The sequence below is a fragment of the Dermochelys coriacea genome, chromosome 6 (genome assembly GCF_009764565.3).
Source record: "Dermochelys coriacea isolate rDerCor1 chromosome 6, rDerCor1.pri.v4, whole genome shotgun sequence".
NCBI classification, from domain to species: Eukaryota; Metazoa; Chordata; order Testudines; family Dermochelyidae; genus Dermochelys; species Dermochelys coriacea.
Window position 1 is genome coordinate 18691111 of NC_050073.1, and position 23024 is coordinate 18714134.

General features: G+C 39.9%; 1 protein-coding gene across 6 annotated transcripts in view; it reads left to right on the forward strand.

Annotated features, from left to right (window-relative positions):
* Positions 1-6180: 6180 nt before the first annotated feature.
* AP2A2 (adaptor related protein complex 2 subunit alpha 2) overlaps positions 6181-23024 on the forward strand; it is a 104177-nt gene continuing 87333 nt past the window's right edge. The window contains exon 1 of one of the 6 annotated variants that reach the window (XM_038405096.2): positions 6181-6395. In XM_038405096.2, coding sequence (XP_038261024.1) covers positions 6329-6395 — 67 coding nt within the window. In that variant the 5' untranslated portion in view covers positions 6181-6328. Of the gene's footprint in view, positions 6396-19943; positions 20087-23024 lie in introns of those variants that run through there. The other 5 variants (XM_038405094.2, XM_038405092.2, XM_038405093.2 and 2 more) reach the window with 5 other exon arrangements.

Consider the following 23024-nt stretch of genomic DNA (forward strand, 5'->3'; position numbering starts at 1 on the left):
TTAATAATGTGTGTGGTGGTACCAATTTATTCTCCAAGGGTATTTTGACCCAAAAGCAGTAAAGAAACTTAATACAAAAAAAGAAAAGGAGTACTTGTGGACTCCTTTTCTTTTTGCGAATACAGACTAACACGGCTGCTACTCTGAAACCTGTTAATACAAAAAAGTCACACAGTTAGGGAGTGCATTTGGCCACCAGGTGACACTGTCTTCTTATGAGTGGAAATTAGATCAAGACATCATTTTGGCCAACCTGCTTAAAATATGGAGTTTATTTCTTGTGTAACTGGAAATTAAGTAGTTTAGCCATAAGCTTGAAGCTTCAAAGGGAATTAGACCTGTTGTCTAGTGTCAAGGTCTGATTTTAAAATAAAATGGTCTTTGATCTATGGAAAACGACAGTTTCTTCTCTCTGTTTAAGTTTGCAGGTAAAGAGAAACCAAATTGACTAGGAGACTGTCTGGATATAATAATCCAGAATATAAAATACAGCCCTATGAAGTAGATTATGTCGATTAGCATTTCAGAGGATCTCAGAAGAAGGAGCTCTGGAAAGTCTAGACTTCAAGTGGCTAGCTAAGAAACATAAAAGATAATGGCTTTCTCACTAGACTGGACTCTTAGTATCATCTTCTATAATTTAATTCAGCTCTTGAATCAAGGAAGATTAAAGACACAAGGGGAAGAAGCAAAAAGTCTTAACAAATTTGGTGAAATGAGTATCTCCTGGAAACAGCTTTGAGACTGCAAGGAAGATTCAATGAGCTAGCAAGACAGACAGGGGAAGCACTACAGAAAAGTTTTAGATTACTAGGAGGGTTGAGTTCGTTATATTCTGCCTTTTACTTACCCTGTGAGATCAGGCAGGCCATTGACCAACTAAACCATGGGCCAGCTTCTGAAAAGTCTTACAAGAATGCCAAGGAGAGGAGCATAAATTCAGCCCCAGCACTTATTGTGCCAGTGTTGCTTCTCTCAAATTCTGTTACTTCAGTGGGATTGAGTGCTGTGTATTTTGCAGGGTCAGACATTTATGGACTCTTCAAGAAAGTTTAAGATCATTCCTGTAAGGAATGGTGACATTCCAAGCTTACATTGCAAGTCCTCATGGTTACAAACAAATCCCTGGACACATGTTACAAGTGTGACCAATGCAATGATATTTTCCTGACTCTAAAGGAAGCCTTTAGAAGGAAAAAACAGAAGCCACTAAAACCAAGCAAGAAACCATCTTGACCCATACTAGCAACCACAGCAGACCCAGCCATTGCTCCTGCAAAAAAGAAGGGGGCTATGACTACAAAGCTACCCTCCTCCAGGTTGTTGACATATAGGTATATACCTTTGACCTCACTCATCTTAATCCAGACATACGGGACAAGTTTTATTACAAACTGCAGTACATGGGATCCAAAAAGCCACAACATTGTTATAAACAGCATAAAAAAACTTTAACCCACACATATTCAATTCAAATTGTAATTTAATTCAGTCTATTTCCCAAAATAACCACTCAAGGACCATTCAAGCTATTACCAAATCCTGCTACAACTTCCCATCCATTGCCTGACATACATCCTCTTCTTTTCACTTACTGACATCTTTCATAGAGGGGGAGGAAAAGGCTGGCTTTTATTCTGCACTGCTATCTCTGCCCCCTCCTGAATATCTCTGCTGTAAAGCCACCCAACTGTGGTCCTTCCCCCAAAAAAAGGGGTTAACTGTTTTTCTGCCAGCCCAGGGATGGAGTCTGTACACTCTGTCACAAAGCAAATCATGACTTTTTAATTATAACAATAGCAAATATCTTTAATTGAATTAGACTAACAATAGTAGCAACAATAAGAAAACAAAGTAACAACAGAAATTAATCAGGCTAGCACTGTGAGCCAGTCCTTATTTATAAGCTACATCCATCCCATTTCAGTCTTAGATTCAGTCTCCAACTTTAATCCCAGCTGCAGCTGCGTTCGGTCTTTTGGGCTGAAATCTTGCAACATGCTGTGTGTGACAGAGCCCTGTTAAAGTAAATGAGTTTCTGTGCAGGCTCAGGGGTCCACTTGCGTACAACAAATTGCAGGATCATGACTTTGGATTCTCTCTGGAACTTAAATTGCCACATACAGTCACCACAATTCTTAGAGCTCCATACACCACATTCTTGTTTGTCTCCAGAAGAAATGTCTCCACTGTGATTTTACAGAGAGATAACTACTAATTTTTCTTTATCTCTCTGTAAGAAAAACACTTTTTTGTCAGTGAAGACAAAGCTTTAGGCTCATCCTGATTTTAGATTAATTCCTCAGATATAGTGTATTTGGCAAACAGGAAAGCAATGGCTTTACTCACTCTTATTGGTACAGCAACATATCAATGCTACAGTTAGAATATGTTCTCCATCATGGCATCCTGAAAACTTCTTAAATCTATGTGGTCCTGGGGATAGATAAGCAAACTGGATTATTTTTTCAGATGGGAGAGAAAGAAAGTTCTGACCTCTGTCTGGAGGTGGTAAAGGCTGGATCAGGATAGAGCATAATAAGTATTATTCCTCCAAATATTCCTACAGCTAGGCCAAAGATCAGGTCTAGACATGTTAGCCCAGGTATGTGGGTGGGCATGAAGATCCTCAGGAGAATCTCATGATTGTCATGCGAGACATGAGAGCTGAGAAGGTGTTTCAGAGGGGCTATGGCCTGCATATTGTTATGTCTCAGAATGGTGGTTTATGTGACTATTAAGTACGTTATCCATGTGATGCTTAGTGGTTTAGCTTTCCGACTCTTATGCACATTATAGAATCTTAGATGGTAAGACTGGGGTGCAGGGGGAAGAGGGGCATCTAATTCAGACACTCTCCAACTGGGATCTTTTGCCCGCATGGGACCTGTACATATTTTCTGTGGAGTTCACAAAATGCAAGGATTTTCTTTCAACTATCATAAAAACAGATGAATATTTTCAATAATAAACAAAATAGAAAATGCATTTGAAGAGAGGTGGGTTGTTATGATGTTTTTCAAACTTCAGAACAATGTTTTTCAGATTCAAAAGGTTTAAGGATTCCTGATCTTGTCAAAACTGCAGAGCGAGTCAGCCTAATCCCTTTTAATTGCACACCGAATGTATTGTGCCCCTTCATATCCATGGACTTGGAAGTATAATGTGTGGGCTGACAGGAATGATCTCTTCTTGGTTCAGTTTGGTGAAATTAAAATAAATAATCGTCTGTTCTCACAAACTTAATGATGCTATTGTGCTTTTCAGGTACAGGACCTGAGAGAGCATACAGTCTTATAAACAAAAGTACAACAGATGATAATGAGGAAGGATGGTGTTAGGGTTAAGATGCTGAATTGAGACTGGGAGATTTCAATTCAATTCCAAGCTTTGTTACGAACATCCTGAGTGACTTTGGGCAAGTTACTTAATCACTCTGTGCCTCAGTTCCCTGTATATGAAATGGAGATAATAATTCTTCCATTTTCTTTTCTTCCACCTTTTTCCTGTCTTGTCTATTTAGATTATAAACAGTTTGGAACAGAAAATACTGTTTCTTGCTATGTGTATGTAAAACATTGGGACCTCCCCAACATTGGTTGAGGACTTTAGTTGCTGCTATAATAGAAAAAAATAATAAGTAAGTAATGATGCTAGAGCAAATGTGGACCAGACAATATTGTCCAGCTGATGGCTTGTAACATGAATTCCTGTGTCCGGTAACAGAAAGACAAGGAAAGGTAATATATTTTATTAGACAAATGTTGGTGAAAGAGACAAGCTTTCAAGCCACACAGAGCTCTCCTTCAGTGCTGGGTACCACACTCAGGTACCACACTCAGGTACCACTGTTATGCTCTGGTGCCCAGACCCTGCAATAGGCTACCCCCACCTTGGGGGTGGCAGGGGGAGCTGGTGTTATTAATAGGGCTGTTATTAATAGGGCAGTTAACTCACGCGATTAAATCAAATAAATTAATTGCGATTAAAAAAATCAGTCACCATTAATTGCACTTATAACAATAGAATACCAATTGAAATTTATTAAATATTTTTTGATGTTTTTCTACATTTTCAATATTGATTTCAATTACAACACAGAATACAAAGTGCACAGTGCTCACTTAATATTATTACTTTTGATTACAAATATATGCACTGTAAAATGATAAACAAAAGAAATATTATTTTTCAATTCACCTCATGCAAGTGCAAACTCTTTATTGTGAAAGTATAACTTACAAATGCATTTTTTTTGGTTACATAACTGCATTCAAAAACAAAACAATGTAAAACTTTACAGCCTACAAGTCCACCTAGTCCTACTTCTTGTTCAGCCAATCGCTAAGACAAACAAGTTTGTTTACATTGACGGGAGATACTGCTGCCTGCTTCTTATTTACAATGTCACCTGAAAGTAAGAACAGGTGTTCACATGGCACTTTTGTAGCTGGCGTGGCAAGGTATTTACATGCCAGATACGCTAAACATTCTTATGCCCCTTCCATGCTTCGGCCACCATTCCAGAGGACATGCTTGCATGCTGATGATGCTCATTAAAAAAATAATGTGTCAATTAAATTTGTGACTATACTCCTTGGGGGAGAGAATTGTATGTCTTCTGCTCTGTTTTACCTGCATTCTGCATATATTTCATGTTATAGCAGTCTCGGATGATGACCCAGCACGTTAGTTTTAAGAACACTTTCACAGCAGATTTGACAAAAAGCAAAGAAGATACCAATGTGAGATTTCTAAAGATAACTACGGCCCTTGACCCAAGGTTTAAGAATCTGAAGTGCCTTCCAAAATCTGAGAAGGACGAGGTGTGGAGCATGCTTTCAGAAGTCTTAAAAGAGCAATACTTCAATGCAGAAACTATGGAACCCAAACTACCAAAAATGGAAATCAACCTTCTGCTGGTGGCATGTGACTCAGATGATGAAAATGAACATGAGTCGGTCCTCACTGCTTTGGATCGTTATCAAGCAGAACCCATCATCAGCATGGAAGCATATCCCTTGGAATGGTGGTTGAAGCATGAAGGGACATATGAATCTTTAGCGCATCTGGCACATAAATATCTTGCAATGCTGGCTACAACAGTGCCATGCGAACGCCTGTTCTCACTTTCCAGTGACATTGTAAACAAGAAGCAGGCAGCATTATCTCCTGCAAATTGTAACCAACCTTGTTTGTCTGAGTGATTGGTGGACCAAGAAGTAGGACTAAGTGGACTTGTAGGCTCTAGAGTTTTACATTGTTTTATATTTGAATGCAGGCTTTTTTGTACATAATCCTACTTTGTAAGTTCAACTTTCATGATAAAGTGATTGCACTACAGTATTTGTACGAGGTGAATTGAAAATACATTTTTTTTTGTTTTTTGCAGGGGAAATATTTGTAATCAAAAATACATATAAAGTGAGCACTTTGTATTCTGTGTTGTAATTGATTAATACACTTCCAAATGTAGTAAACATCCAAAAATATTTAAAATAAATGGTATTTTACTGTTGTTTAACAGCACGGTTATTTTGCTTAATTGTGCGATTAATCGCGAGTAACTTTTTTAATCGCTTGACAGCCCTAGTTATTAACCCTAGGTTTCAGAGTAGCAGCCGTGTTAGTCTGTATTCGCAAAAAGAAAAGGAGGACTTGTGGCACCTTAGAGACTAACAAAAAGAAAAGGAGTACTTGTGGCACCTTAGAGACTAACAAATTTATTAGAGCATAAGCTTTCGTGAGCTACAGCTCACTTCATCGGATGCATTTGGTGGTTCCACCAAATGCATCCGATGAAGTGAGCTGTAGCTCACGAAAGCTTATGCTCTAAGTTCCACCAAATGCATCCGATGAAGTGAGCTGTAGCTCACGAAAGCTTATGCTCTAATAAATTTGTTAGTCTCTAAGGTGCCACAAGTACTCCTTTTCTTTTTGCGAATACAGACTAAAACGGCTGCTACTCTGAAACCTTAGAGACTAACAAATTTATTAGAGCATCAGCTTTCGTGAGCTACAGCTCACTTCATCGGATGCATTTGGACTGAGCTGTAGCTCACGAAAGCTTATGCTCTAATAAATGTATTAGAGCATCAGCTTTCGTGAGCTACAGCTCACTTACTCGCCTTTCCCCCTCTCCACGCAGCAGGGGGCGCTGCGGGGCCCTAGCTCACCGCCCCCACCTTGTTTTGCCGGCTGGGCTAGCGGGCGGGCCCCGCGCGCGCCTGCGCAGACGGGCGGGGGCTGAAGAGGCGGAGTGCGGAGAGGGTGGCGGTTGTAGCGGGTCTGTTTTGCTGACGGCCCCGGGCTCAGCGGCTGGGCCAAGATGCCGGCCGTGTCGAAGGGAGACGGGATGCGGGGCCTGGCGGTCTTCATCTCCGACATCCGGAACTGTGAGTGCGGCCGCGGGGCCAGGCTGTGCTGGGAACGGGGGGAGGCTGCTGCGGGTCCGCTCCGGGGGGCGCTTCGGAGTGGGGCCGTGCTCGGACGGGACGGCGCGGGGGCCAATCCGGGAGGGGCCGGCCTGGGGGAAGGGCTGCCGGGTGGGGAGGGGCTGTTCTCGGAGGGGGGGGGGCGTGCTGACGTGGGGAGGCAGGTTGCGGGGGGGGGGTTATGCTGGGAGAGGCTGGGTTTGTATGGGGAAGGGGGCTGTGTGTGCCTTGCTTTAAATGGGGTGTCTTGGGGAGCCTGTACGGTTAGGGGACAAACAGTAGCGGTGGGCGTGGACTCGGGCTTTCTATTATGATGGTGTCTCTATTTAAGTGGGTGTCTGGTCCGTCCTCCCCCTTCTCCCCCCCCCCCATGCTTGTTTTGAGATCTCTAAGCGCTGCTGCGCCCTGGGGCTTCTTTCTTAGTGACTTGTGGTGAGGGGGACAGTCTCATTGCATGAATGCTAGTACCTATTCTTGGTTGTGTGGATAAAATGTGGATTGGTGTGGGGGTTATTCCAAGTCTTTGGTTGTCATTTTAGCCAATGCAAAGGAGTGTAGTATGTGTTAAGGAGGCAGGCTCTGGCCTTGTGGTGGGAGTGGAACGGATCTCTGTCCACCCCTCATCCCCCAACCCTTCTTTGTGGACACACTTAAATCTACTTTACAAGAGGGTTATATCAATTTAGCTGAATTAGGGATGTTAGTGAATTAAGCTAAATCAATGTCAGTTATAGGCCCATTTAATTTTGTCCACACAGGGTGTTTGTGCCACTCTAAATTGTTTTAAAAAAAAAATCTGTTAGTTAGACAAGTGTAACATTTGCAGACAGAGCTTTTGTCCCTGATCTTTGAGAAGTTCAAAGGTGAGGTGGAAAGAGTAATGAAAAGAAAACTGTGTGGCTGAGGGTGATGGCAAGGGAGGGTTTGTGTGTGTCAGAGAGTCAAACACACATACACAGCTGTGCCTGATAAAGGGAAAAGGTAGGGGAGGAGGGGTGCATGCTAGAGAGAAGCCTAAATTCTTGGAGTTCTTTGTGTGACCTTGGGAATTAGATTAATATTAAGCATAATGGTAACTCTTCTTAAAATGTTTCCAACCAAACACTGCAAATTCATGAGAACTCCTGAACACAAAATTAGTCATTGATCAAATAAAAAAGAAAAGGAGTACTTGTGGCACCTTAGAGACTAACAAATGTCACTGACTTTCAATGTGTTAAATAAACTAACCTAACACTAAAGTGTTAACTTAGGTAAAACTCTTATAAAAAATTTACCCAACAGTGTTACTTTAATATTCCTCCATGATACTGATGAACTAATGGGATCATTGAAGCCATTTGTCATTCTTTGAGTACATCTAATTCGCTTGGATACAAAACATGTAGGGATTGTGTCTTGTGCTACATATATACAGACTAGATGAGAGGCAATATGATTTTTCACAATCAGAACTGAGCAAAATGAAAATTCCATGGTGGGAAGAAATTAAACTTTGCTTGCAATTGAAGATGATTGGGACTCTAGGAATCAATGATAACTAAAAAGGTGGCGCTCATTTCTGCAGCGGTAATGATTGTCTTAGTGTTCCATATTGATGATGTGAATCTTAAAATACTGATTGGCATTATATAGTTTTCCTGCCTGGACACAGTATTAAAAAAAAAAAACCCATACACTTGGTACGATGAAAACAAAATGCAAGCAGTAGTAATGGAGGCAGAGGTAGAAGAAATGACTCAACTGGAGTGTGGATAAGGATGAAAATGGGGGCAGCGTGGTCTTCAAATAATTTTGGGTGTATCTATTATATAAACAAGGCAACAAGCAACCTATTGTATGGTGGTGACATTAAGGATCTCTAGCTTGCAACTGGAGAAGAAAGATGGTCCAGTGGTTAGGGCACTAGCCTGGGACCTGGGAGATGCAGGTTCAATTACCATCTCTGCCACAGACTTCCTGTGTGACATGGGGCAAATCATGTAATCTCTCTGCTTCCATTTCCATTAAAATGGGGTTAATAGCACTTCCCTACCTTACAGGCTATTATGAAAATAAATAAACTGATTGACCATGGGGCACTCAGATACTGTGGCAATGGATGATTATGCAACTAGGAGAGAGGTATCTATGATGAGCCAGAAGCAGATTTTCTTATTTTTTCATTTGGTGGGCCCAACTATATTACAGATTTCCTGGTGAAATTCAGAGTCCTATGTAAACTCTGGGAATTTGGTGACATTTAACATCAAATATAACTGCTATCATTCTTAATACTAGGTTTCAGAGTAGCAGCCGTGTTAGTCTGTATTCACAAAAAAGAAAAGGAGTACTTGTGGCACCTTAGAGACTAACAAATTTATTAGAGCATAAGCTTTCGTGAGCTACAGCTCACTTCATCGGATGCATTTTGCTTATTAAAGCATAAGCTTTCGTGAGCTACGATGAAGTGAGCTGTAGCTCACGAAAGCTTATGCTCTAATAAATTTGTTAGTCTCTAAGGTGCCACAAGTACTCCTTTTCTTTTTACTGTAAGGAGAGTGATCACTTAAGATGAGCTATTACCAGCAGGAAGGAGCAGGGGAAGGAGGAAAACCTTTTTGTAGTGATAATCAAGGTGGGCCATTTCCAGCAGTTAACAAGAACATCTGAGGAACAGTTGGGGGGGTGGGGTGGGGGGAGAAATAACATGGGGAAATAGTTTCACTTTATGTAATGACCCATCCACTCCCAGTCTCTATTCAAGCCTAAGTTAATTGTATCCAGTTTGCAAATTAATTCCAATTCAGCAGTGTCTCCTTGGAGTCTCAAAAAGAAAAGGAGTACCGGTGGCACCTTAGAGACTAACAAATTTATTAGAGCATAAGCTTTCGTGAGCTACAGCTCAGTCCAAATGCATCCGATGAAGTGAGCTGTAGCTCACGAAAGCTTATGCTCTAATAAATTTGTTAGTCTCTAAGGTGCCACCGGTACTCCTTTTCTTTTTGCGAATACAGACTAACACGGCTGCTACTCTGAAACCTGTCCTTGGAGTCTGTTTTTGAAGTTTTTTTGTTGAAGGATAGCCACTCTCAGGTCTGTAATCATGTGACCAGAGAGATTGAAGTGTTCTCCAACTGGTTTTTGAATGTTATAATTCTTGACGTCTGATTTGTGTCCATTTATTCTTTTACGTAGAGACTGTCCAGTTTGACCAATGTACATGGCAGAGGGGCATTGCTGGCACGTGATGGCATATATCATATTGATAGATGTGCAGGTGAACGAGCCTCTGATAGTGTAGCTGATGTGATTAGGCCCTATGATAGTGTCCCCTGAATAGATATGTGGACAGAGTTGGCAACGGGCTTTGTTGCAAGGATAGGTTCCTGGGTTAGTGGTTCCGTTGTGTGGTATGTGGTTGCTGGTGAGTATTCGCTTCAGGTTGGGGGGCTGTCCGTAAGCAAGGACTGGCCTGTCTCCCAAGATCTGCGAGAGTGACGGGTCGTCCTTCAGGATAGGTTGTAGATCCTTGATGATGCGTTGGAGAGGTTTTAGTTGGGGGCTGAAGGTGATGGCTAGTGGTGTTCTGTTGTTTTCTTTGTTGGGCCTGTCCTGTAGTAGGTGACTTCTGGGTATTCTTCTGGCTCTGTCAATCTGTTTCTTCACTTCAGCAGGTGGGTATTGTAGTTGTAGGAATGCATGTTAGAGATCTTGTAGATGTTTGTCTCTGTCTGAGGGGTTGGAGCAAATGCGGTTATAACATAGAGCTTGGCTGTAGACAATGGATTGTGTGGTATCATCTGGATGAAAGCTGCCATGTACGTTGGTCAAACTGGACAGTCTCTACGTAAATGAATAAATGGACACAAATCAGACGTCAAGAATTATAACATTCAAAAACCAGTTGGAGAACACTTTAATCTCTCCGGTCACACAATTACCGACCTGAGAGTGGTTATCCTTCAACAAAAAAAAAACTTCAAAAACAGACTCCGATGAGAGACTGCTGAATTGGAATTAATTTGCAAACTGGATACAATTAACTTAGGCTTGACTAGAGACTGGGAGTGGATGGGTCATTACATAAAGTAAAACTATTTCCCCATGTTATTTCTCCCCCCACCCCACTCCCCACTGTTCCTCAAACGTTCTTAGAAAAGGAGTACTTGTGGCACCTTAGAGATTAACAAATTTATTAGAGTATGCATCCGATGAAGTGAGCTGTAGCTCACGAAAGCTTATGCTCTAATAAATTTGTTAGTCTCTAAGGTGCCACAAGTACTCCTTTTCTTTTTGCGAATACAGACTAACACGGCTGCTACTCTCAAACGTTCTTGTTAACTGCTGGAAATGGCCCACCTTGATTATCACCACAAAAGGTTTTCCTCCTTCCCCCCGCCCCCCTTCCTGCTGGTGATGGCTCATCTTAAGTGATCACTCTCCTTACAGTGTGTATGACAAAACCCATTGTTTCATGTTCTCTGTGAGTGTATATAAATCTCCCCTCTCTTTTTTCCACCAAATGCATCCGATGAAATGAGCTGTAGCTCACGAAAGCTTATGCTCAAATAAATTTGTTAGTCTCTAAGGTGCCACAAGTACTCCTTTTCTTAATACTGCAGTCACTGCAACCATTGATTGTTTTCAGGTAGTTGTCCAAATGTGCTGCTATTCTGTTCTTCATAAAGATTGGTTATGATAGCTCACACTCTGAGAACACATAACATGTTCCTATTATTTGGGCTGAATTAATGGACCAAGAAGAAAAAAAGGCAGGTGATAATGGAACCCAGAACAGATGAAACATACAAGAGAAAATTAATGGTCACACCAGTTTTTCTATAAAAGCTAATTTGGGCTCTTGATTTAGCCCTGTTAGTTTTGCACAAAGACTTGAGTTTGGAGGATATATCACATAGTAATAAGTTGGAGAAACTTTAAACGTGTAAGTGTCTTGTAGTATTGTGAATCAAGTCTAGGCTCTGTGTGCCAAGATACTGCTAGGATGTTAACAGGAAGACATCTGAATGTCATCAGCCTTAGAAGGACCCAGCTGAAGAGAAATAAAAAGGCCTTGCTTGCATTTGCTGCTTTAACTAGGTTGGCAAAATGTAATTTTGTAAAAAAATCAATAAAATATTCATCCTCTCATTCTTCAGACAAGTTTTTTCTTACTATACAGATGGTGCTATAAAACAAAAATAATTGAACTCATTGTTTATATCTAATTCATAGCAGCAACACTGATCCTATATGAAGACACTAGTGACTTTCTCTCACATTTTTCTCTAGTATATCCACTATCTGCTTCTCATAGACATTGTTTTCATCAATTCATAATATAGAACCTGGTATTATTTTGTTTGCTACTAGTAAGCAAAATGTAATATAGAATTAAGTGCATAATTAAAATGAAGAATGCCTTAAGCACTTACCACTGTTGAATAAAATAGAAGTTGATCCAATACAAGATATCACCTCACCCACCTTGTTTATTACTTATTGCTGTCAGTTACAGTAACGTTTACATAGTGGACTTTGTTCTTTACCTCTCTGGGGTTTTCCAGCTTTGTGTACTTTTTCTTTTCTTGTAATCCTCGTCTTTGTGGATATGACGGCAAAAAAGTGCCCTTGTAATATGTTATGAAAACAGCAAAACTCGGGTTCAGCCTTGTTTTCTGGAAGGCAGTTCTACTGAGATGGAGAGGCACTTTTCTCTGGATATTGTAAACGTCAATATGAGAAATGCTTGCGTTGTTCCTTAGGAGTGCAGCTGTGTTTGGTTGCGGATGAAACTGGTTGTGAATTAAACTCTGTAGTTAGGCCCTTAAAGATTAAAACTAGGGCTTTGAATCCCTGCTGGACATAAACTGGGAATGTGTAGTTGGGACACAACCCAGTCATAATATTTTTCATGGGCCTTTCTTGTTAAGGACAGTAAAGTCTGTGTAAAATGGATTTTTACATTGCCTACACCCTCATCCACAAACACGGTGAATTATAATAATCCAATCCAGAGGTGACTAGCACAAATCAGTATGGACAGAATTTCATCCTAGAGGAAAGAACATAATTTCACAGGAACTGGAGACAGAAGGGTTTTCTCACCACTGTTTCTGCCTGGATATCCATAATTAAGGATGAGTCCAGTAGGATCTTATGGACTTATGCTGTCTTAACAAATATAGATCAAATGCTGTGGTGGAAGTGGCATTGTCTTGTAGGTTTTTCAGCATTCATTTTCCCTTTCCAGTATTGCGAGTTCTGTCTTTGTTACATTCAGTTTGTCAGCTCTTTTTCATTCAGGTGCTGATCATAGTATCTTTGAGGGTAGAGATTTCTTCTGGTAAGAAGTTGAGATAAAGCTGATATGAGCATGTCGTTGGCAATGGAACTTGTGCCATCTTGTAACCTCTGCCAGTAGTCAGAGTATGCTAAGCTGTCACACCCCAAATTTAAACCTGATTGAAGGGTATAGGATGTCAGTGAATATTAACGTTGGAATTTGGTTGAGTATTCTTGTGATGCTTGTCAAGGAAAAGGAGGTTGGAAAGAGGTGGAGCTTAAGAGACTTTCATTGTGCCTAGTTTCATGAGCCCTTTACTGACTATTGCATGTTTAGGGAGGTTTAAATGTTGTCAATTTGTCAGTTGGCTCATTTACTTTTGGGGTAAAATTTTCAAAAGTGCCTAAGTAATATTTTGAAAAGGACAAGGATTTGTTTTTGCAAGTAGTGACACAGGCATTACTTAAACTTTCCAGTACTTCCTGTACATGATTGGGAAACTGGATGGCTGCTGCCCTCTATTCTATTCTAGTCTGAATCTTCTGGAATTGGTTCTGTACTTGGGGGGGGGGGAATCTGTACACCAAATACAGTTAATTCTACTTAAATCAAAGGCTAAATATTTGACACACTTGTAATTTTATGCATAAAGCCCACTGTCTTGCTGGGTTTCAAACTTAACTCTAAATTTCTTGGACTCAAATTTTTAAGTGTAGATATTTGTTTAATACTTCTGTATTCGTGTCCTGAGGGATCCAGTGTATATTTGTATACAATTCAGATGGAAAGGTTGAAAGCAAATAAATTTAAGTGGTTGTTGAAACATTGCTTCTGTAACTGATTCCTTCCCTGTTATCACAAATAACATTATATGGATTAAGTGTGTTTTGATTTTTATTTGTGAGTACTTGCAACTCCTGGGTTATACAGAATGGAGGATTGGCTGCTTTTGCAGGTGCCATCATTAGCAGTTGAAGAAGGGAGGCTGCCAGTTCTGGGCCTCCTAGCATTCCACAGCTAGACACTCGAGTTAACTCAAGTGCCTAGACAAATTAACTTCCAAATCTCTGCTGGAATACTAATGAGACTCTCATCAGATAAGCATATCAATAGATGTTTCTCCTGGTGTTGGAGCCTGGGCTCTGAAACCCAGTGAAAGGGATGGGTTTCAGATCCTGGGCTCCAGCCTGAGTGGAGATATCTGTACTGCTATTTTTAGCTCTGTGGCCCAAGTCAGTTGATCTGGAATCTCAGGGTATGTCTACACTGCAGTTACATACCCATGGCTGGCCAGTGCCAGCAGACTTGGGCTAATGGGCTGTTTAATTGCAGCGTAGACATTCAGGTTCAGACTGGAGCCTGGGCTCTATGACCCTGTGAGCTGAGGGTCCTGGAGCTTAGGCTGCAGCCCTAATCTGTATGTCTTCACCACAGTTAAACAGCCCCTTAGCCCGAGTCAGCTGGAACGGGCCAGCCATTGATTTTTAATTGCAATGTAGACATACCCTTAGGGAGTGGGCAAGCAGATTGGTTTGTTGTCTCTATATGCTGTATTTATTTACAAATGTTCTCAGTCCCCCTACACGTATTTGTGTAATGGTTTACAAAATTCTTTTTATCTTTTGGCTTCACTGATGTGTGTTGAGTGGACCATTATCTATATTGCAGGGTTCTCTTTGTTTGCGTGCACTGTCAGGATGTAAACAGCTTTTTTATTTGGGGGAGCTAGAGTTTAAAAAAATAAACTAACTGTTGAATATCACTTCAGTGAGTAGTTTTGTACCATGAGTAAATTTTGCCTACTGCTAGTAAAGTGTAAAAGGAATTTCTGTTCCAAACTGAGTGGTTTTTTTTCTTTATTTAATGCAATCCCTAGATTTTTTTTTTTCTTTTGCCCGGAGAGAGGGAAAAGCCCCCTATTGTGTGCACCAGTACTGTAGACCCAGTAATCATTAATTTCTGCTCTAGACTTTGTTCCTAAGCTTTAGAACCACTTCATTGAAAATGTTGGTAGACCTTTTAAATAGCAAAGACAGCGGTGAAGGTGGGAGAGCAGGTTCCTTATATTGAAATCTAGCTTTTTTTTTTTTCTTAATGCTGTCATTTTGTTAAGGTTACAAAATGGCACTGAAGCCCTTTTAGGGCTAGCCTCTGCTCTCAGACACAATGTGAGATACATCCAACAATGCAAAATTGTGATGCGGTAACTTAGTAGAGCTACTGATACTAACTCTTAATACTTCTCCTCAGACTCCAGCTCTTGCACCTTTTTCATCTCCCCCATACACCAACCTTTTTTCTCTTGGGCTCAATAATCCTTGGTATTGCAAAAAGTTCATTTTATCTTCTGTTAGTGATGTGATTGCCCCTTCAGCATTCCCCAGCTATATGGAGACATCTTACAGACTACCTCTTCCCCACTTTGTTTCAAGAAAACAATCTCTATTTAAAAAAGATCAAGAATATCTCTCACATGCTACAATAGCTTCAGACCTTGGATTTATATTAGAATAAGCCAGATAAGATACTGGATGTTTTTGTTACCTTTTTCTGTATTTTAGAAATCAACTGAAAATAGTTCTTAAAATGCCTGTAGTTATAATTTATTTTTGCTTATAACTTTGCCAAATTTAAACTGCTTAGGCTGAAATTTTCCATGCAGGATGACTTTGGAGAAAACTTGAGGGGAAAAAACTAAGCAGTCTTGAGATGAATTTAAGGAAATTTTTTTGCCAATATTAAATTTTTAAAATTATTTCTGAGAAACCCTAGCACCTTCATGCTTGGGGTGGGGTGGGGATCGACACTGACTTCAGAGATGCTATTTATTGTCTCTGCAATCCATTCAAACTTTATATCAGCCTCTGAAAATTTCTGTTAACACATGCACATATGTTCAAAATTTCTATTTCTTGCTGTTTGGGCCACTGTGCTCCCCCCTGCTGACACCTAGGTAGCATGGATGAGGAATGTCTAATTAGACTGGCTAATCAGAATGGAGCAGGATAAGCTCCAGGGGCAGAAGGGGTGGCCTGTATGGGGAGAACCGGGATATAGGCAAACAGTATGCAGCCATCCCTAGAGGGTATTCCTCCAGAACCTGATACTGAGCCTGGATTTCTGAGACCCAGCCTTCCTATGCTGTTAGCAAATAGCATGAAACCCACCCCCAGCAGTGTCTCATACCCCTCTAGAGACTGGTCCACAAAGGCTAGTAATCTGCTTGTGCTACCAATTACTTAATTAGCTCAAGCAGTACAGGTTTGTACTATGGATCTAAAGGTGCCAGTCCTGCCATTGACTTATGGAAGGGTCAGTATGATTCCATATGATATTTTGTGTTTTCAGTTTGCGTCTTAAAATTTTTAAAGAAATGTATACCAAAAAAACACATTAAGACAAACATTGAGGTAGCAAAATCAGGCACTCAAGATTAGAAAAGAATTAAGGTTGCCTGCAGCCTTAATTGATCTCCTTATGGATATGCGTTATGGTAGTATTTAATTGTGACCACCTACTATTTTTTCAAAGGACTCCTACTTCACTCAGCCCCCAGGATAGATGGTGCTTTCTGAATGGTTGTTCTTCAGTATTTTCTAGACATAAGATGGGTATGTAGATCAATGCACTGAGCTTCTCAGATGCTAATTCTAGGCAAACTCCCAGTGCATAAAACACTGAAATTATTAAGTGTTTAAATTAAAAATGTTGTTTACTATATCTGATAAATGTGTTCTATGCACAACATCAAATCAAAATATTTCTTGCAACATTACAGCCCTTTTACTGGAATAGGCCGGCCAGTATTTATATAAAAAAAAAAATTAAAAAATAGTTCTGTTTTTCACTTGGTAAACCGTGACACAGCTTAATCCCTAAGGTCATAGTCTGTGGCATAGCTATGAATTGTATTTGTCTTCTGAGCCCCAATTTAGTGCCTTGACCACAAGAGCATCTTGCCACAACTAGTTTATATTTCTGTATCCTACCATCTTCACCTTAGTTACTGTAATCTGGAATCATTCAATTGTTCTTGCATAATGAGGAAACTTCTCTGTTAACTTGTTCTGTATCCTACTCTTCAGAAAAGATGCTAAATCTCCTGTCGTCCTAGCAACAGATTTGAAGTCACCATGGCTATTCAAAGATCTCCATCTTCTCCCAGGAAATCAATGTATGTGGAAGTGTCACATGAAAAATAGAGCCTTTCTACACAATTAACTTCCAGAGGATCCATTTTCAGCATGATTGTACACTGTCAGTGTACAAATGTAGTTTTGCAAGGGAGGCCATTAAACTACAAAATGTCTCCCTACACTTGAAAAGGGGCTCCTAGTACACAGTTAATGATCCTTTACAAGTGATTAACATGATGTACACAATTTTTTTGATTCTCTTCCCCCATGACATTCTGGGGAATAAGAAGCTGGGTCTGAACTGAATTGCAGACTTTCATGGGTTATTAAACATAAGATTACTAAATCTGCTCACAGTGAAGTCTTCTAAATTAATAATTGAAATAAAAAATACATTTACTGGTCAAATGTGTTGTTCTATGTAGTAAAAAAATACATTTATTGGAATAAAAGATCTAAAACTTACAGATGCAATGATGCTTTAAGGATTACTGAATTGATTACAAGTGACAAGTCCAGGAACAGTTTAATCTCATGATTGTCATTTGTTGCTTAAGTTTTGGAGTGATAAGATGAGCTTTGTCTCTGTCAAAGTAACTTGCTGCACTTAAAACTAAGACATCCCTTTCTAGAGCATGGCATAATGCAATCTTCTGATATAATCCTGACATATAGCATGCCTAGCTCCTCTCTGGTTTTGGCCAGTCAGTTTTAAAATTAAACTTTGACATAAAATGATCCCATCAAATGTGCTTAAATTGTGACCTTATCCAGATTCAGACTTTGAATCAAAGGAGAAGTTACAACACTCCAAAAAAAAAATTACATCTGTTTTTCTTCCCAAAATGGTAAAACCAGAAACTCAAGTTATGCAGGTTATCCACACAGTCTATTACTGTCTTCGTCCCCTGCAGATGTGTTTAACAGTGCAATTTTAAATCTTAACTCTTGTTTTGATGTAAATTTTAGTGGCAATGTTCTGGTGACAACAACTACAGAAATTAAATACAAGGATGATTTTGTACTACATTATAAAGCAGGGGGAGGGTTCTTAAGAGGATATGTGTACCTATCCGTATCTTTTGTATGGTTGTAGCCATGACTCCTCACCCCCTCTTGATTGCTAATGAAAATGGAAGTTCAAGTTTTCTGTGGGGGGAAAAAAAATAAACCATTACAAAACATGTTGCCCAAGAAATGTTTTAAAATACTTCTACTCTCTTCCTTTGTCTGATTGGTCTTACAGAATCTATTTTAACTCTGGATGTGATAGGTCTTATGATTTAGGTGATACAAGGTAATGAGTAAGAAGCTGTGAATAGAATAATGCTACATCTTCATTTCATTAACAGATTTAACAATAGTAGATAACAAATTATGTCACATCTAAGAAATACAGCTTTGGATCACATGGCTTCTGAAATGTGTGTTTTACTAAGTTTTGGACCATTTCATGGAGACCGAGATTTCCAGTTCAAATGGAAATCAACCCATCTGATTTCAGAACTGTGGGATAATGTAGTAGTTCTTCAGAATCCAAATACTTTGAATGTGTTTTAAGGGCTTGTCTACGCTGTGGGGTAATGCACTGTATTGGAGGGTGATTTCTATAGTGTTCTAATGAGCTGTGTTTTATTTGGTCCATGTAGACTCTACTGGAGCGCAATAAATGTTATCTAGCACGCATTAATGTAATATTGTTTCAGTCAGCAATATGTTAGTGCACTATACTAGGGAACCTGTAGTGTGCTCCAGTAAGGTCTGTGTGGACCAATTAATGCACAGCATGTTAGTGCTGTTGGGAAGTCACTTCCCCCTTACCCCACTGTGTTGACAAGCTCCAACTCTAATACGTTACTGCAGCACTCTTGCCTCAGCTATCTTAGCAAATGCTTGCTGTTGTTACTACAGTGGTCTCTGAGATGCAGGTGTTTGTCTTCCAGTAGTACATTGATTCTGTTGCTCAGTTATCAGAAATGAGGCACAATTGGAGAAAGTAGCATTTCAGCTACTGTACTTAATCTTGACAACTGGATCTCACATGCTTTTCCAGCAAAAGCAACATTCCATCTGTTTGTTTGGTAAGGGTGCTAATGGTAAATGGTGAACAGTGGTGCTGAGAAGAACTTTTACCTTAACTGATCTGAATAATGTAGGTAAAATAGTTAAGTTTGAGTTAAATTTCTTCCTCCTGGCTTAGACCTATTGGACTTCAGCAACATGTGGCGGCACAGGCAAACGCTTTAGAAATAGCTATCAGCCTTTTAAAGGCACTCTGGGGGGGGGGGGCAGTATTGCAAGACTGGCTTCATGCTTAGAATCATCAAAATAGGTTTCTTAAACTCAAATCTTTCTCTGTATGGTTAATGACACTTATCTCCCAGCGACACAACTCTTCCAAATGGAGGTATGAAATAACTTTTTTTTTTTTTAAACTATGAATCTCCACCCTGAAAATGAAGACAGTTAACAGCCGTATTTTTGCTATGGAAACTTGTATTCCATTGCACTTCTTTAAAGTACGCATTGATAACCCAACCCAAATAAAGTATTATCTTGATGGAGTGTACCTAGACAACAAAGTGAGAGCTACTGCTAGAGACACAGGAAACATGAGACTTCCCTTGAACATTTTTAAACAAGTTTCTATTGAATTGTTAGCTTAATGTAAAATCCAGAAAAAATGCCAACAGCCTGTTTTTAGGCATACTTTTTATCTTCTGATGCTATTCCCTGTGTCTTCAGATGCTGCTCATACATTTGTCTTTTTCAGGCGATTTTCTTTCAAACTTCTACCCAGCATTTAGTTTCAAACTTAGATTATCTGTCCCCTACCAAATTTCATACATGCATTTTCCCCCTACCAAGTGCTGAAATGGGACAGGTGTCAAATCCCTTGAGGGTACTGTTTTTTATACCTACTGTGCCTTGAGAATGGTGTTCCTCTGAGTCTGGTTTGCACATGGGGAAAATGGGTGCAATGTGGAGGAGAAGCAGAAGAGTGTAGATTGGATTAGGGGAGTGTACACTGAATTTTCCCTCTGGCAGAAGACACAACCTAGTGTGTATCCTTTGTGGTACTGACCCAGGGGCTTCCACAGTCAGTGAAAGTCATTGGTAGAACTGCTTTTAAGGAGCTGGCAGTGGGTAACAGTGTGAAGGTACAAGCTTCCCATAGGACTCTTGAGATTGGCCAGTTTGGGACCAACCTACTCCTTAGGTGGAAAAAGAGAGAGGACCTCATTGAGGTGAGTAAAACTAGTAAAAGTCTCTTGAAGAGATTTCACTCCTTCCTGTGAAATAGCATGCATGGGAGGAACAGGGCCTTAGTGATCATGTAATTGTTTAATTAACAAGAGAGAGACTTTGGCTATATTTCAACTGCAGAGTTAACCTAGGTTTACACTTGAGTAACATTGATCGAGTGAGAGTAGCCATGCTGCAAAATAATGTTAGCAGCTGACAAGTTGTTGTGCTAACTCGAGCTGTAGCTTATGCCTCCTGGCAGGCTGGCCAATTCAAGTTAAAAGCACCACCACACTGAAGCTGCAGATTCTTCTGTGTGAACAGGATTCAAGTTCCAACTTGAGTGTTCATATTAACTTTGCAGTGAAGACAATCCATCTGAAAGCTTTCCCAGTTTTTTTAATACTATATAATGTCTACTAAATGACTACATCATTTAAGGCACTTGTAAAAGATCACTTTTTTGCTTTCCTCTCTTCCTCTGCCTATCTATTTACTCAGTTTTCCTCCTTTTTCCTTTTAATGTGTTCTCTACTTCCCTTTCTTCTCCTAGTACTACTGATTTAATTTTTAGTATAACAGTACTTTGCACAGTCTAGGGATCTAGCAGAAGCAGTAAAAATTAACTAAAGCTCATTTCACTCTGGAGCTGCAAACAGCACTAACTAGGAACAGCAGAACTAGAACTTGCACGATTCTCCTTGAGAGATTAACCTGGAGAGGATATCTGAAACATAACCTGTATTTCTGAACAATAATCTTAAACTGTTATGATCTTATCTTCCTTTTGTCCTTTCCTCATGAATTCTGAAGATTGTTTCTCAGTGGACGCTTACTCATTAGGGTAACAACGTTAAGAGCAAGCTTTGAGCCTGAATCACCAGCACCTGGTTTATAATGAGCCTAAGGATTTATAGGGGTTTGATGGACCTACTATGTATATCCAACTCCTCTGCCCCCTCCCCCCAACTTTGTTGCAATAAACTGTTATTATCTACTGGCTTTGAAATATGATGGACCAAAATCTGGGCAGAGGCTTTTGTGGATTGTCACTGAGAGTGCAGTTTAGCTGCATCAACTTCTGTTTCAATCATGTCTGAGCATGCTTATTGTCATCCCCAAATCCCTATGAAATAAGCAAGTTTAGAAACTGCAGATAAATAAGGAGCCTACATGGGCAAAGCCAGAATACTTTTCATAGGTTCAGCTGGCATTCTCTCAAATCTTTTTAGAGTACTGTAATAATGTAGCATTGATCATAGAGATGTTGCCATATCGTTGTACGAGGCTACATAATCTTATGAATGTGTTCACATTGCTTCAGAAATGTGACTACTTAATTACTGATTTAGCGAGGGGGGGAAATAATTTTTTGGTGAATAATGCAAAAGTGAAAGAGTAGAAGCATTAGGCTGTTTTCATCGGGGTATTTTTTTCTTGAAGCTGTAATTTTTGCAGTAGGAATTAATGTCGTCTTAAATTAATTTACCAGATGAAGTTCAAATGTCCTAAAAGTAGCCAGATTTGAACTCCTTATGGTAAATTGGTTTATCTGGATTTTGGGAAAGTTGTACACTTAAGTGTTGGGTGTGGGAACATTATATTCTCTCTTAATTAGGAATTCTGTTACATAGACAGATTGTGGTATATTTCACTTGTGGTGATGCATTAAGTACCAAAACAGTAGACATTTCAACTAACTCAGGAGTAAAAACAAACACGCTGTTTATAAACTTGCACTGAAATATTAAGTGGGTAATAATTTTCATATATGGATGTCTTTGTGTCACTTGTGTTTAGTTCAGTTCTTGCTGTCTTTCACTGGCTGTCACAAAAGCAGAGTGAAGGTTTTTGGGGTTCTTTCATTGGAAATAATATGGATCAATGTAAAACTGAGAGCTTTCTATTGATCTAAATAAGTTAGCATGCTAGTCACCATCTGTTCACTCCAGTGTTTCCCAAAAATGAAGTGGAAAACGTTTGGCAGCACATTTTGAGGAAAATAGGTTAGAAAAAGGGGGAAAGGACTCCTCTTATTTTGGACAGAAATTCATTGTCATGTAGTAGCACAATAAAATGCCCATCATCATAGTATCTATTACATTAAACACCATGAGCAACTATGTAACTACCCTACCTATGAGTTCTACCTGCTCAGGGCAGGATTTTCAAAGGCACCAGGTGCCCAATTACCTATTGTGCCTTTGGAAGATCTGCCCTATAGCTGTTCAGAAAGAGGACTTTTTGGTCAAGCTTACTCCCTGTAAGGGCAGGATGTAGTCTAATGATTCAGGTCCTAAGATAAGCACCTTGCAGGCAGCTGCTACGGGGTGCTATAGGTCTGTGCAGTCTGTTTCCCCCCACCCCTTCACCCTGCTGTTCCAGATAACCAGCTGCATGTCAGATTAGGGAGAGGAGGAGGGTGGAATTGGCATCATACTTCATGAAGCTAATGACGTTCTCTGTAGGGAAGGGCTAATCCTTATTGTAGTTTTGGCATCAGTGTTCTTCCATTCCTGATTTAAAAGGAATAGTTTTCAGTGTATTGGTGCCAGAGCTATTCAGAATACCAGTTCAGTAGAGCATACAATGGGTATTTTAGTTACAAATTTACATGAACCTTTCCATCAAAGTGAAAAGTTGCCATTTAAAGGCAGGTGAAATGAGTAAAAATAATTTGTATTTATTCTACTAAAACTTAGTATAATAACCATGCTGATATCAACGAGTTCCTGCAGGGGAGTTTTTAAAGCCTGTGCCCACTGTCAGTGGGGATCAGGAATTCAGGACTTCCTTGTTCAATCCTATGATTTCACTAGACCATTCTGCATCATACTTTTGAGTGCCTTTCCTTTGGCCCAAAAATCACATTAATTGGTCAATAGAGTATTTAGCTGAGATGGAATTAGTCTGGAAGTGTGTAATTCTATGGGCAGGTTG